Source organism: Mauremys mutica, chromosome 12, assembly GCF_020497125.1.
Source record: "Mauremys mutica isolate MM-2020 ecotype Southern chromosome 12, ASM2049712v1, whole genome shotgun sequence".
NCBI classification, from domain to species: Eukaryota; Metazoa; Chordata; order Testudines; family Geoemydidae; genus Mauremys; species Mauremys mutica.
In genome coordinates this window covers 82,343,881-82,359,437 of record NC_059083.1, presented here as the reverse complement: position 1 = coordinate 82,359,437, position 15,557 = coordinate 82,343,881, and the positions used below count along the sequence as shown (strand labels likewise).

The 15,557-nt window shown below is 62.9% G+C and overlaps 1 protein-coding gene across 1 annotated transcript; it reads right to left on the bottom strand.

Annotated features, from left to right (window-relative positions):
• Positions 1 to 5,777: 5,777 nt before the first annotated feature.
• On the bottom strand, positions 5,778 to 14,145 carry SLC25A10 (solute carrier family 25 member 10). Its single transcript, XM_044983485.1, has 11 exons — positions 13,981 to 14,145; positions 11,713 to 11,832; positions 11,121 to 11,235; positions 10,989 to 11,037; positions 10,505 to 10,546; positions 10,078 to 10,121; positions 9,137 to 9,207; positions 8,886 to 8,978; positions 8,291 to 8,368; positions 7,988 to 8,044; positions 5,778 to 7,420 (listed from the first exon to the last, which is right to left on the bottom strand). Exons 1-11 carry the CDS (start codon positions 14,068 to 14,070, stop codon positions 7,319 to 7,321), a joined length of 861 nt encoding a protein of 286 aa, XP_044839420.1. The 5' UTR covers positions 14,071 to 14,145; the 3' UTR covers positions 5,778 to 7,318.
• Positions 14,146 to 15,557: the final 1,412 nt, after the last annotated feature.

The window sequence follows — 15,557 nt, the reverse complement described above, 5'->3', positions numbered from 1 at the left end:
GTGAGGAGACCACATCTGTACACAGTATTCGAGATGTGGGCGTACCATGGATTTATATAAGGGCAATAATATATTCTCAGTCTTATTCTCTATCCCCTTTTTAATGATTCCTAACATCCTGTTTGCTTTTTTGACCGCCTCTGCACACTGCGTGGACATCTTCAGAGAACTATCCACGATGACGCCAAGATCTTTTTCCTGACTCGTTGTAGCTAAATTAGCCCCCATCATGTTGTATGTATAGTTGGGGTTATTTTTTCCAACGTGCATTACTTTACATTTATCCACATTACATTTCATTTGCCATTTTGTTGCCCAATCAATCGGCTGTGGCGGGAGTGCCAGTAACGTGTCATTAACACGCAGGCAAACGGAGGCCAGTGCAGGACGTGCCAGAGGCCTGGGGCAGCACAGATAGTGACCGGTGACTAGGGCCCTGCCAAACTCATGGGCCATGTTGGCCAATTCCGCGGTCACAGGATTTTAAAAATCGTCAATGTCACGATTCCGGCTGTTTTCATCGGCGATTTCACAGTGTGGTAGTTGTAGGGGTCCTGACCCAAAAAGGAGTTGTGTGGGGGGGTCGCAAGATTATTGTAGGGGGGGTTGCGGTGCTGCTACCCTCACTTCTGCGCTGCTGCTGGCGGCGGTGCGGCCTCAGAGCTGGGATCCCGGCCAGCAGCCGCCACTCTCCAGCCGCCCAGCTCTGAAAGCAGCACAGAAGTAAGGGTGGCAATACCATGACCCCCCTAAAATAACCTTGTGACCCCCCTGCAACTCCCTTTTGGGTCTCCCCTGTGAAATCAGTATAGCATAGGGTAAAAGCACACAAAAGAGCAGACTTCACCGATTTCACATGGGGAGACCAGATTTCACGGCCCGTGATGTGTTTTTCATGTCCGTGAATTTAGTAGGGCCACACCAATGACACCTGCAAAGGGAAGTCCCATCCTGCAGGATGTGCCAGTGTGAGAAAGCGGGACATGGCTGTGGCTTGCCTGTAATGATGCCAGGTGCCTGGCCCTCTCGGGGACTGAGGTGCTGAGCCATGAAGGCTCACGTGGAGGAAATCCATTAAGCACTAGCTCCAGGGTCAGTAGAGGACACGGCGGGACAGCCTGTGAAAACTTTCCTGTGAAATCTGCAGGAGACAGATCCAGAGCAGCCTGCTCTGGGCAGCAAGCGTGAGAGAAAATGCTGCCAATAACTGACCAGTGCTCGCCCCAGCTCGCCGGCCCCCACGCCACACAGAACTGGCAGGGGGCTGCAGCTGGCCTCCTGCCCAGCATGCAACAGTTCTTGGAGACACTGGAGGGAGGCGGCAGAACTGTCAGACACGAACCCGCAGACAGCCACCAGCAACAGCCACTCGGAGACTCAGGACAAGTGTCTCCACTGTGACCTCTCCAGTCTGCCCGCGCCTAGCCTGGCCTGGCCTCCGACCCTGTCTGTCTCCAGCCTCCTGTTCTCAGCCAAGTACCCGGGAGCCTGGCTGCCTCTCCCTCCCCTCCCACAGCTCTGCAGCATCTTGGCCTTCCCTCTGGTACAGAACATACACCACTGAGCAGCTATGCCGCACTGGGTGGCTATGTCCTAACCCCGCCTGTTCTCGGGCCATCTTCCTTGGCAGACCAAACCATCCTCCCGGGCAAGAGAAGCCTCCTGCGGGGGGGGGCTGAGGATGGAGAGGGATTGGAGGATCCGAAGAGCCTCTGCCGAAAGCAGGGGATCTCCTAGAAGTGGGGCTGTGGTAGGGGAACGAGTTGGGGGAATCTGCTTGTACAAGCAAGAGGCCTGGCCCCCAAGCCCAGCCCCGGCCAGCCCATCCAGACAGCGAACGCCTGGGCCGAAAGGTCAAGTCTAAGCCAAGCAGGAGCCAAGGCTGGGGTGGGAGAAGGTGTAAGGGAACGAAGAGCAGGTCTGTGGAGGCAAAGGGCTGGGATTAGTTCCAGTACCTGGGATCTCCACTGGTGTCCAGTGGCCCTGATGGACCCTCCATTCACTGAACACCAACTGTGCCAAGGCTGCGCGGCCCCACAGAGACTCACTGCAGAGCCTGAACCAATGGCAGCATTGGGCTAGGAACCCCAGCTCCCCGCCCGAAGGTAGTTACCTTGTCCAGACAGCGGTGTCTGCACCGGGTTTAGCCTGGCCTGGCTCCGTCACTCAGGGCCGGGCTCGTTTCACACCCCGTGTCTGCACCGGGGTTAGCCTGGCCTGGCTCCGTCACTCAGGGCCGGGCTCGTTTCACACCCCGTGTCTGCACCGGGGTTAGCCTGGCCTGGCTCCGTCACTCAGGGCCGGGCTCATTTCACACCCTTGAGCGATGTAGCTGTGTTGACCTAACTTTTAAGTGTAGCCCAAGTCTAAATAAACCCTCAGGCCCATCCCCGTCCCAGGCGGGTCTCCAGAATAAGCCTAGCTAATAAAAGCAAACGGTCCAGGCCCCAGTGACAGCTCCATGAGCTCTGTGCCAGGAGCCGCTGGGCAGAGAACGCAGGAGCCCAGGCTCCTGAGGGGGACAGGATGTCACTTTTTAGCAGAGTTTGCTTTTAAAAAGAGAATAACAATTCCCTTGCCACAGCCTCTCCTGGTGCCTGGCCCCCTGCTAATGGCTGGCGCACTCGGAATCTGTCACCCTTTAAACTGCTTATTGCCCCTGATTCTGTCACTACGAAGCACTGCTCACACTGGCAGCAGAAATACAACCCTGAATCCCTCGGCTCAGGCAGGCAGCGAGGAAACGTGGGGCCCAGGCCTGTGCCCCTGGCCAAGCGGCAGACGCTAATTCCTCTTTACAAAGCATCTCTGGCTGAGCAGCGGGAAGCTGCTGCCCTTTCCCTGCCGCGCAGGATAGAACATGTGTCTGTTGTGGTGTCAGCTCAGCTGATAAATTCCTAGATAAGGGGCCTGCTGGCAGCAGGCAGAGTGGGGAGAGGGACTGGGTGTGGGGCTGGGACGGCATTGAGAACGACTCTTTCCTCCAGGGTGATTGCAAAGCGCAGAGCTGTTCTGGTCACAGGCTTGCAGCAAGCCCCAGCCATCATGGGACAATGAGGTCTGGGAGTGACACAGCTGGGGCCAGACGCAGCTCTCAGCAACCCCTGTGTCAATGTAGAGTCCTGCACTGGAGTCCACACACGCTGCTGGCGTGGCTGAGACCAGGGTCCTGCCAATCATCGCCACACGCAGCTGCAAGAGAGTGAGGGCACCCTCCCTCCCGCACCCCAACGTGCAGGCGAAGCACAGCTGCGGAGAGCTGCATGCGGCACTAGTGTCCTGCTAGGGGAGGGCAGAGGCCTCAGCCTTGGCTGGGAGGGACGTCACCTCCCCAGTGGCCATAGGGACGGCTCAGCCCCCTGAGGAGACAGAGGAAGGGTACAAGACTTGGGGGCACAAACACCCACCCCTAGGGGCAGAGGACATGCCTCTCCTCTCCCTTGCCCAGTGCTGGGCGGGGGGGCGCACTGGCTGTGGGGCTGAGGGAGGCGTTTGTACAGCAGGGTACAGGGTATCGTCCCATCAGAGCTTGACCTGGACTGTCTCACTCACTGCCCAGGCTGCCCCCTCCGGGCGCTGCACCATGATTCAGGCTCCAGAGAACTAGCCACCAGGACGCCCCTGGCCGGAGAGCAGCTGCTCTGGGAGTGGGGGAGAGCATGCTGGGGCCTTCTGGGAAAGGTACAGGGGGACCCAGCTGGCCCTTGGGAATACACACGTGTACACACAGCATGGCTGCAGATACACAGCGCGTGCAATTTTGGCCATGAATTATATCCCAGACAAGCCCTGCTGCACACTCCCCTTGTCTGCGGAGAGGGAGATCAGATCCCTGCTTGGCCGGAGCTGAGGCAGGGCAGGGCTGGCATTGGCATGTTGTGCTGCCCAGGGGTGCACGAGTCCTCCGGGCACACAGGGCCCTGCACTGGCCAACGTCCCTGTGCCAGCTTTGGCCTGGGTTACTGTCCATGCTGGCTGCTGGCTCTGATTTCACTTTCCTGCCTCCGGCATCTCGCACGTCCCAGCTAGAGCTGGACTAGATGGAAGCTACCGCCACAACCTGCGCATCTGACCTGCTCCCAACAGCATCCCCTGCTGGGAGTCTGGACCTGCATTTGCTGTTCTATGCACCGCAACCCCCTCTAACCCATCTTCTACGTGCTCAAGTGCATCACTTCCGTGTGTGCAATGCATGGCCCAGCCCCCATGCAGCAAGGAGCTGCACTGACCCTCTGGTTCCCAGTCTCTGCTGGCTGGTAGTAGGCCCATGTTTATCCTGTGCTGGGCCAGCAGAGAGCGCGTTCAAGTAAACACCGCCTGCAGCAACCCACAACCATCACCACAGCCTTGCTGAGTGGCGCTGCAGTGGGCACTGCCTGAGCTGGGGTGCTGGGATGGCGTGGATCATAGACGGGCCAGCCCATGGCTGGGGCTGGCACATAACTGACAGCTCCACTCAGGTCCCCTCCCGTCCCCACAAGCGGCTGGGCACAAACACGTTTACCTTGTGCTTGACGCTCATGGCTCCACCGCAGGTTCAGTAGAATCCCAGGGACTCTGAACGTCCACCCCCTCGGCATGGAACCAGTGCCCAATGGCCTGGCCTCCTGCCCGCCCAGTGCAGGGCCCCTGTGCTGCAAACAGCCTCACAGCAGTGCCCTGCTCCCACCTTGCCTATGGCATCACAGCCGGCGTCTCAGCAGAAGCCCTGGCCTTCCTCTTGCGGCCCCCCCACAGCCGGCGTGTCAGGCTCAGAAGTGGCAGAACCAGGAGTCCTGCTGCTTGTACATTAATCAGGTCCTTGGAAACCCAGACGGCACAGACACACAGCCTAGGGCTCCGCTGGTCTGGGGGTGAAGCCCATGGAAGAGAGAGGCTCTGGGGGCTCTGGCTCAGGCTTAGGCTTCTGCCAAGGAGCCTGCAGAAGGGAGCAAAGGCCAGTCCCAATGCACAGCCTGCACCCCACATGCCCCAACCTCCCCTACCCCCTGAACATGCAGCAATTGTGAGAGGTTGCTGCTGCGGCTCCCTCCTCCCCCTCACCTGGGCCATGCCTGAGTCCTCTCCTGGGGAGCAGAGACAGGAACAAAGCACAAGGCCAGATGGCATCATTAGGCTTCGTTAAGGTGACGAGTTTTCCTTGCCTCTCCATCCCAGGTTGGCTGTGTTCCAGCTGCTGGAGCCCAATTAGTGTCACATCCAGGCCCTGGTGCCCGTGGGACATGAAATGTGTGAAGCCGGCGGGTGCCCATGGCACAGTCTCTGCCCAGCAGTTTCTCTCACAGCTCGGGCGGGGGCCCCTTGGGGCAGCGATGTGAGAGCACCACACTGCTAGCAGCTTCACCTGCCCCCCGCAGCACCCCTAGCTGATTGGACGAGCTGGGGCACCTGCAAGAACCCTGAGCGCAAACCAGAGGGTGGAACCGTGAGCTAGTGGGATATGGGCTGGACATGCAGAGGCCTCCTGTCCCCGGGGGCTGGGGGGGGCAGCGCTCTATGTTCCAGACATTGCCGCTGGGCGGGAGCTGTGCCAAGGCACAGGAACTGGGGGGAAAGGGGAGCGCCCAGCTGAGACCCCCCCCGTGTGGTTCTCCCCTCCCCACGCACCCTGTGGGTGGACAGGGCCCCAGGTGCTGGGGATGAGGTGGCTCTGGGGCCTGTTTGACAGCTAAGATTTTTGCCCCTGTGCAAGGCTCCGGGGAGTTTGGGGAGGGACAGAGCTGATGCCCCCGTCCCTCCCCATCCCCCATGAAAGAAGCAACAGTCACAGACCTGCAGCGGTTCCATCGGTTTATTATCACGGTTACAAATGCTCCAGTTCTTTGATCCCAGGGGCACCAGGCACGGGAATGACACCTGGCACATGGCTCATTGCCTGGCCCGACCACCCGCGGGCAGCAGCAGCAGCATTTCAGAAGTCCTGGCTCGTGGGGGCAGCAGCAGCAAGGAGCAGGCGTGAGATACAAACGCTCCCTTCACAAGCAGGATCCATCGCTGGCTTGGAGCAGCCCCCACAACTCACTCTGAGCCTTTGACAGACACTACAGCAGATCCTCAACCAGCAGGGCCAGCACTGGGCAGCCCAGCAAAGCTGCCAGCAGGAGGCCCGGTCTGCCAGAGAAGGCAGCTCCGCCGGAACGTGCTGGATGTCGGGGTCCCACTTTGCTGCACCACCACGGGGTTAGCGCTGCGTGTAGACAACAGCTCAGATCTCTCCTGAACTGCTCCAACCCCCGTGTGCCATGCACAGCTCACACCCATCGGTCTGTCGGTCCGGACCACCGGGTGCAGGCCAGACAGCATGTGCTGTTTGGACTGGTTCCCACAGCTACTTTTCATCTACGGGAGACACTTTCCAAGGTGACTCCTGCCAAGTCCCCATGGTGGCCCGAGGCATCGTGTGCCCTGGGCGGGTTTGAGGCAGAGCCGCAGACACAGCGGGTCAGGCACTGTCCAGCGCAGGACAGGAGCCGGGCTGCATGTGTGGGAGAAGGACTTTCCTCTCCCCTCCCCTAGCCGGCGCTCCACCCTCTGCCTGGGGCAGCTGAGCAGGGGAGGGTCCTTTCTCCATCATTGGTACAAAGCACAGATCCCTGAAGAGCCCAACAACCTTTGGGTGTCTGGGAGATTTTGGCTGAACAAACTGATCTTTAAAGCATGAGGCAGCAGGTGGGGAGAGGCAGCAGAGGGACTGAGGGAGCCAGACTACTGGGGAGAGTGTTACCGGGGGCGGCGCTAGAAGAGGGGGCACCCGTGGACAGCAAGCCAAGGACCTGCAGGAAGGAGGGGAGGGGGATGCCATCAGCCCGACAGGGGCAGAGATCACACAGGGATGGAGGCGGGGACCAAACAGAACTGGTTCAGCACCCCAGCACCCTGAGCCTGATCTCCTTTCTCCACCCATGGGATCCTCTGGGGAAGCCCACGATCCCCTCCCCAGCCGCCACCAGTAATACCCGGCTGCCCTGAGGGCCGGGGGAGCCGGACCCGCCTGAGCCCCCATTGCTGAAGAACCTGCCAGGTTCTGCTGTAAACAAGGGCGCCCTGGGACGGGGGCCTGTCACAGAGCAGGGGCTGGACCGGCTCCGAAGAGCCTTGGCCTCCCAGGGCATGCCCCCCCCGGGGGCCTGTAAGGTGCAGGGAGGAGAGGACCCACCCCTATTGCTATGGCCCAGTCCAGGGGCGGGGCCCTTTGGCCCAGCTGGGTTAGTGGTAGGCAGGGAGGATGGGGAGGGGCCTTCTAGGACCTCAGTGGTGTCTCGCTGGGTCTCATCCCGGGGAGGAGCCGGGTCTGGAAGGCGCAGGGCCCTTCCCCCCCTCAGGCCAGCACTTTGATCCCGAAGTACTTGCGCAGCTGCTCCAGGAAGAGGAAGGTGAGGACGGTGTGAGGCACCAGGCGGATGGCAGCAGGAACGAAGCCCTGGAAGGGGACGGGCAGGAAAGGAGAAAGGGGAGGGTCAGTCTCTGTCCTGCAATTCGGCCCTCTGGGGGGCATGGGTGGGGCAGCTGGGGGTGGAAGAGAAGGGCAGGAGGCGGCTGCGGGGAGCAGGAGTGGCCAGGCAGGGGAGCGGCAGCCGGGTCCCAGCGGCCAAGGGGAGGGGCAGCAGGAGCGGTGCGCAGACAGCCGGGGTGCGGGGGGTTTGCACGGTGGATGAATCTGTCCCCAGGCAAGTCAGCGCCACTGTCAGCACTGGCCAGGCCCAGCGGGAGCCAGTGCCGGGGCCCCAGCCCCTATGGGCCTTTTCATGGGCTCCACCCCCACAGCCCCTCACTCACCCACCCACCCGGCAGGCAGGTCCTGGGGTGCCCCTCCAGGCAGCCCTGCCCCAGGGAGAGCCTGGGCAGGCCCCCGCATCGCCCGCCCCCTGTGCTCCTTTCACCCCACACTCTGCCCCCCAGCCCCCACACGAGCACCCTCCTGCTCCCACACTCCTTCCACCCCCTACTGGCCCCCAATGCCCTCCGACCCCCAGCCGCGGCCCGGTACCTTGTAGAAGGCCAGAGGTCCGAGCCTGGCGGTCTCCACCGCGCAGTGGACAACGCCCTGAAACGAAAGAGAGGGAAATAAGCCAGGAGACCCACTGCGGGAACTGCCTCGGACTGATCTGGCTCGCAGCTGCCCTGGAGACAGGCGTGTCTGGGCTGAGATCTGGGGCGTGAGGAGCCAGGGATCCAGCCATGGGGCAGTGGGGAGGTACATGGGAAGCTGGTGAGATTGTGGCAGGGAAGGGGGGTGGGGAGGGGCAGGACAGATTGTGACCCTTCCTGGGCTCACTGCAAGGTTACTCACCCTGTACTCTCCCTGCGAATTCATCAGGCGGGTCTTGAGCACGTCCATGGGCTGGCAGAGGAACGTGGCACATCCACCCTGGGGGGAAGGGACAAAGGTGGGTCACAGACAGGGAGTCCCTGGGACTAGTGGTGCCACTGGCCCTTTCCCTTCCAGTCCCTGGGCAGAGGGCAGGTGAACGGACACAGAGCTGCCTACGTAACCCACCCAGCGAGCAGAGTAGGAGTCTCTTGGTCTCTAGTGGCTGCTCCACATGCGGCTGAGAGTCTACTACTGCTGCCAGCTAGTGGAGCGGCTCCTTTAGCTCCAGGAATACTAGGTCATGCACGTAGTGTGGGAGGTCCCAGGTTCAGATCCCAGCTCCGGGTCACTAATCTGCAGAGGGGAACAGGGCAAGAACCTACATGCTGTGAACAGAAGAGGCCTGGGGGAGTCTCCTCATCCCACTGTCTCATTTCTCTGGGGCAAGAGCTCTGCAGCAGCAGCCTGAGGCGTGGGAAGCCAGCAGCCCTGTGGGGTGCACGCCTAGCGCCTGGCTGCAATTCCCATGGCTAGCACCATCGGGCAGCCCTCCCCCCGCCCTGCTCCTACTCACAGCGATGAAGCTGGCCAGGAAGTGAGTGAAGACGTTGTCGGAGAGAAACCCGGTCGTGAGCACCAGCTGCTTGGCCTGGTCATAGCAGGAGAGCTGCAGGAAGGGGGGCGCAGTTAGCAGCTCATCCCACCCTGCCTCCGTGTCTCCCCACATCCCAGGGGACTGGCTCCCCCACCGCCCAGAGGTGGCCCGTGAGGCCCGGGGCAGAGCCAGTCCCAGCCGCCCCCCAGTGCCCAGGGGAGGGTTCCTACCTGTCCAACGGTGACCAGGGCCCCTCGGCTCGACGCCATTGTAGCACCTGAGAACAGCTTCTTCAAGCCCTCTGGGGAGGGGGAGGGGAATCAGTGCACAGTGTGTGTGGGGGTGAATTCAGCCCCAGACCAGCCGGGAGCCGCCCTTCCCATTAGCCCCGTGTCAAGCTGCCCACCAGGCCACCCGTCCACCCAGAGCCTGGGTTTGTGCAGGGCGGCAGGCTCTGGCTGTGACTCCAGCCCCTGGACCCTCCACCACCCAGCGGGGGAACGCCCCAGGGGCCCCTGCCTCTGGCTCCAAGGGAGGAGACGTCACTCACCCTAGCACTGATTCCTTTCAGCCTGTTCTGGCTCTCTCCCTCTCCACTGCTTGTCTCTCTGCCTCTTCTTCCTTTCTTTGAAAACACAACTCCCCTTTCAGGCTCTGCCTTCCCAGCTGGGGGCTGAGGGGAGTGTTTCATTCCCACCACTGGAGGGCTCGGGCCTCTCACTGCAGCGTCTGGCCTGGCCCTTGCTGTGTCATCCCACGGGACAAATCCAAACTGCTCAGAGGGCTCCTAAGGCTGCTGCACTTCAGAAGCAGCATCTGGATGAACAATCCCGACCACCCCCTAACGCCCTCCCAACTCAGCCTGCCCCTTGGGCCCTGCTCATCTCCAGCACCCGCTCTGCCTGGCCATTTCGACCCCAGCCTCCAGCCACACCCACGACAGGGCTGCCAACCAGGCTGCCCCTGGTCCCTGCAGACTTCAATCAGCTGGATCCAGCCCCCCAACCCAGCTGCCACTTGGCCTCTGACCAAACCGAGCCATTTAGCTGCCCTGGTGTCCCCCGGAAGCAATTCCTGCCCTGAGGCTTCACACCACCAGCCAGGGGTGCCCCCGCTGAGGCCAGAGGAGATGCCAAGGCCCTGTGCCCCCAGGCCCGTGGCAGAGTCCTACCCTCACGAAGCACTCGGTACATGCCATCCAGGGCGTGGGAGTAACTGGAGGGACAAGAAGGGAAAGAGGTAAAGCCGTGAGCCCTTCCAATCAGCCCCACTCGATACGTCCAGGGCTGCTGGAAATTCCTGCTTGAGGAGCAGAGCTGGGGTGACCCCCACCCCGCCCCCCAGCCAGCCACTGTGGCGCTTGGAGCAATGCTGCCCCCTTGTGGCCATACCTCCTCACTGCAGCTCCCGTCCACAGAGATGGCACACGGAGGGCACAGGGGGAGTGGATCCCCCCTCCCCCAGTGTCACCATGTGAGCAGCCCCTTAGCATCCCATTAAGGATCCTTGCCTCCCCCCACCACATGCTGGGGGGGAGGGACCCAAGCCAGCTGGTCTCAAGTCCCTGGGGTCCCCCCACTTACTGCACGGTCACTCACTTCCGCCTCAAATGCACCGGCTGCTTCATGTCATTCTGCATCCTACAGAGATAGAGCAGTGGGGGAGGTGAGGGGCCACAGACCAGGACAGACTGAGCGACCTGCCCCTGTGATCAGCCCTTGGGGTGGGACTCTGGCCCCTTGTTCCGAGCAGGCCTGAGCTCACCCAGCATGCGACTATGACTGGTGCTTCCTGGGGAGATGGGGCCACGCAGCGGGACCTAGCAGGGCTTCTCCACCGCCAGCTCCTGTGACATCAGAGGGGCCAACCCCAGGGATCTGGAACCCCTGGTCTGGGGCAGCCCCAGGCACGGATGGGCAATTCCGGCCCCTCCAGGTGCAGGACGTAGGATCTGCCACATTGGATCAGGCCATAGCCCATGGAGTCCATGACAAGCTGAGACGGGATGGCCCACATCTCCCTCTGCCCTGCACTCCAGCCACATCCCCAGCGAGCAGAGCGTCCGAGACACATGGAACTGACCTGACGTTCACCATGTCTGCCGGGGTCCCCACAAACCCACCAGTGAAACCTGCAACCAGAGAAGATTCAGGGTCATGGGACTCCCCAAGCCTGGCCACAGCCCATGGCCTGGGCTCCCCTGCCCCTGCTCACCTCCCATAGCACCCAGCAGCACCTTCTGGTAGAAGGGCAGAGGTCCCTGGGTGCCTTGGCTCATGCGGTCCCGCACGGTCTCATAGATGGCGAAGCGGGTCAGGGAGTACGTCATCTGAGGAGACAGAGAGTCAGAGCAGGGCCCAATTGCTGCACCCCAGGGGACTCCCTGCCCTCCCCAGACAGCTCCCAAAGGTGCTGCTCAGCATGTGGCATCCGGCCCGTAAACAGAGCCACAGCTGGCACCGAGCCCCTGGCTCCGGGGCTGGGCTGCTGCTCCCCAGCTCAGCCAAGGGGAGCTGCTCCCCGGAAAGGAGCACTACCGAGGCCAGGACCTGGACCTGACCTGGGGGGAATGTGTGGGGCCTGCGTAATGGGGAGAGGCCCAGGGCCTGGGTAATGGGAGGGGAGCAACCCCCACGGCAGGAAGCTGAGGGACTGGGGGGGGGAAGCGGGGGTGACCCCCATGGCAGGAGGCACAGAACCTGGGTAACCGGTTGGGGTATGTGCTCTGCAGCAGGAGATGCAGGGCCCAGTATGGGGGGCGCCCCCTCACGGCGGAAATGGGGCAGATGCTGCCCCGGGCACTCACCTGGCGGCAGAGCGAGGCACTCAGCCCGTTGTAGAGCGCCAGAAAGCCATCAGTGCGGACGACGCGCAGCGCCATGCCTGTCATGCGCATCTTCACCTCCTGCTGCGTCTGCAGATGCACCTGGGTCAGGGCGAGAGCATGCAGGGGGTCAGGCCCAACACCCCCAGCCCGGAGCGCAGGGTAGGGCTGATCCCTCCATCCACTGCGGAGCCAAGACTGGGACAGCCGCTTGGGACCCTTTCCCCGCACGTCGGGGACAATGGTCCCAACCCTTCTTGGGGTTAATCCTTAGCTTAATCATGTGCTGGAGAGTCCCAGCAAGTGACCACAGCCCCGTGGGCTCCCCCATTCGACCGGAGCTTGGGAATCAGCCCCACACCCTGTCACCTGGAAAAGGGACCATGGCAGGCGTGGGGTGGGGGGGACCGGGGTGGGACAAAACCAAGTTAGAGGGCACCTATACGTAATGCACGCCCCTCCCAGCATGGGATGCCCCCACGCCATGTCCCGGGGCCTGTTTCTTCTCAGCGGCGTATGTAAGAGACCCCGCCCGGCCATGGCCAGTGAGGGGGGAGGGCCATGCCGGGGGGGGGAGCCCCAGAGACAGCAAAGGGCAGCAGGGGCCTTTCATCTCACTCCCAGCTGCTGCAGCACAGTTCCACTGAGCCTCCATCTTCCAGGGCCACAGCACCTGGCAGCAGAGGCCTCCCTACTGTTCCAGGGAGAAATACCTTCTCTCTCTGCTTGCCCAGCCTGGGGGAAAAGCAGAGCCAGGAGACGGACCCAGGAGTCCTGACCAGGCCCCAGCCCCAGCCCCAGCCCGGGGTCACTACATCTTCCAGGTTAGTAGCAGAGTGCCCCCTGCAAGATGGGGGCTCTGTAAGCCAGGGGATCCCCTACACCTCTGCTCCAACGCCCACGCACTCCATAGCGCCCCAGCCTATACAAGCGCCTACAGCCTGTGCTGCTGAGCACGGCCGTGCTGTGCCAGGCGCGGGGCTGAAGTCCTCAGGAGATAAGACTGAGAGCATCGGGCCCCTGGCTGGGGACCAGGCTTCAGAAGGCAGCGAGAGTGGCCCAGGAATATGGGGCCTGTGGTGGGGAAGGTGGCATGGGGGCAAAGGAAACACCTCCCTCTTCCCAATGCAGGCCTGTGCCCTCGGGATTCCTGCGAGCCCAGTCCCTGTGCAGAGCCAGCCTGCAGACCCCGCAGTGCTGAGGGAACAGCTCCGGGGAGGGGGCAGAGAGAGCAATGGAGCCTCCAAACAGCTGGTTAGGGTGGTCAGAGCCAACGCTGCTGGGTGCCAGTGTGCCAGGGCAGCGGGAGCCTGGGGGGCGGAGGGTTGGGGCACGGGGGGGGGGCGCGAGGGGGGTCCCGGAGGGGGGGACGGAGGGTCGGGGCACTGGGGGGGGTCCCGGAGGGGGGGACGGAGGGTCGGGGCACTGGGGGGGGCCCGGAGGGGGCGGAGGGTCGGGGCACTGGGGGGGGCCCGGAGGGGGCAGGAGGATTGGGACACTGGGGGGGTTCTAGGGGGGTCGGGGCACTGGACGGGTCCCGGAGGGGGGGGCAGGGAATCAGGGCACTGGACGGGTCCCGGAGGGGAGTCCGGGGGGGCGGGGGGTTGGGGCACTGGAGGGGGCCCGGAGGGGGCCCGGGGAGGGCGGAGGGTTGGGGCACTAGGGGTCCAGGAGGGGGCAGGAGGATTGGGACACTGGGGGGTTCTAGGGGGGTCCAGGGGGGCGGGGCACTGGAGGGGTCCCGGAGGGGGGGGCGGGGGGTTGGGGCACTGTGGGGGTCCTGGAGGGGGGATCGGGGGGTCCAGGGGGGCGGGGCACTGGAGGGGTCCCGGAGGGGGGGCGGAGTGGCGGGGCACAGGGCGGGTCCCGGAGGGGGGCGGCGGAGGGGCGGGGCACTGGGGGGGTCCCGGAGGGGGGCGGCGGAGGGGCGGGGCACTGGGGGGGTCCCGGAGGGGGGCGGCGGGGGGGCGGGGCACTGGGGGGGGACCCGGTGGGGGCAGGAGGATGGGGACCCGGGGGGGGACTAGGGGGGTCCAGGGGGGCGGGGCACTGGAGGGGTCCCAGAGGGGGGGGCGGGGGGTTGGGGCACTGGACGGGTCCCGGAGGGGAGTCCGGGGGGTCCAGGGGGGCGGGGCACTGGGGGGGTCCCGGAGGGGGGGCGGAGGGGCGGGGCACTGGGGGGGTCCCGGAGGGGGGGGCGGAGGGGCGGGGCACTGGGGGGGGTCCCGGAGGGGGGGGCGGGGGCCGCACCTTGAGCAGATCCAGCGGGTGGGTGCAGCAGGCGGCGCCGCACGAGGCCAGGCCTCCGAAGTACCAGCGGGACACGCGCTTCTCCGCCATCGGGCAGGTCCGCGCGGCGGGATCCGCTTCCCCGGGCAGCGCGTCCCAGCCCGGCCCAGCGCAGCGGAGCCCCGCCTGCCCGCCCCGGCCTTAAATGGGCAACGCCAGCGCAGGGAGGCTTAAAAGGGCGACGGCAGAGGGGCCCAGCACAGGCTCCAGCCCGCCGCCAGGGGACCCAGCTTGGTGGGGGCTGGCCCGCCCCCGCCCCCCTTGGCAGGCCAGGGCAGCCGCAGGGCAATGGCACAGTGCAGGCTGGTCACCCCCTTTGCACCCCAGGGCAAGACAGAGTTCCCACACCTAGGGTGACCTGATGTCCCAAATTATTAGGGACACAATATTTGGGACTTTGTCTTCTATAGGCACCTATTACCCCCCCTCCTGATTTTTCACATTTGCTGTCTGGTCACCCTACCAGCACCACAGGCACTTTCATAGACAAAGCTGAGTGTGGATGAGCTGGTAGAGGCGTGTGCACATGGCCTGAGCAGGGTGCTCCTGGGCCTGGTTTGGGGCTTTGTGGCTAATCCAGCCAGGACCCCGAGAGGGCTGGTGCAGGATTCAGGGATACAGATGCTGGACCAAGAGCCCAGGCTTGCTCCAGCTGGTAACCTTTCAAAGCAGACATGGCCTGAGCCCCGGTACCTGGGCTTTTAGGGCAGAGTAGGCCAGGAGACTAGTCACCTCCCAACACACACGACAGGCAGCAGCAAGGAGAAAGCATATGCCAGGCCAGGGTGTGGGCTCAGGCAGGGTCAGAGGCTCTAATCCGGAGGGTTCTCAAATGGGGGTCATGACCCCTCAAGGGGATGCAAAGTGGTTACATGGGGGTCATGACCTGTCAGCTCTGTGGGGCTGACAGCCCAAAGGCCCCCTTAAATTACCCCACCCTGTTTTCAATTAATAATGGGGGGGTCACACTCAGAGACTTGCTCTGTGAAAGGAGTCACTAGCACAGAAAGTTTGAAAACCACTGGTCATTCCCTCTCTGTAACATGTGCAGCCTTCTGTGGGCTGGCTAACTGCTGGAGAGTAAACAACTCCAAACCCCACTCCCCAGCACCTTGGCTAGCTTGTAGCACCCCTTTCAGATCTTGGCCTACCCATAACCTGAATGCAGAGCTGCCCTCTGGCCAGGCTGCCCCTCTGCCTGGCCGAGTGGCAGCTCAGTAAACAGGGGCAGTGATGGGCTGGGCTTGCAGAGCCCCTCCCCCATGGATTATTAACAGCTCAGAAAGGTAAGGCAAAGGGAGGGGCTGTGACTGAAGGTGGCCAGCAGTGGCCGGGATTAGCCAATGATACTGGAGACGGAGGGTCATAGAAACAAGATGCTGGCCTGGGTTCAGGGGGACTTTCCCACAGGCTCTGGTTCACTAGCACTTATGTCAGCAAAACTTTTGTTGCTCAGGCCTGTGGAAAAAAACATCCCCCCAAGCATAAATTTTGCTGGCATAAGCATGGGTGTGCACACTGCTATGGCAGCAGGAGAC

What these genes read in the sequence shown, in the direction of transcription:
- SLC25A10 (XM_044983485.1), bottom strand. Translation starts at nt 14,070, where the DNA reads ATGGCGGAGAAGCGCGTGTCCCGCTGGTACTTCGGAGGCCTGGCCTCG. An exon ending in GTGCCTCGCTCTGCCGCCAG is followed by an intron (nt 11,236 to 11,712) that starts GTGAGTGCCCGG and finishes CTGTCTCCTCAG; the next exon opens with ATGACGTACTCCCTGACCCG. An exon ending in GACCTCTGGCCTTCTACAAG is followed by an intron (nt 7,421 to 7,987) that starts GTACCGGGCCGC and finishes GTCCCCTTCCAG; the next exon opens with GGCTTCGTTCCTGCTGCCAT.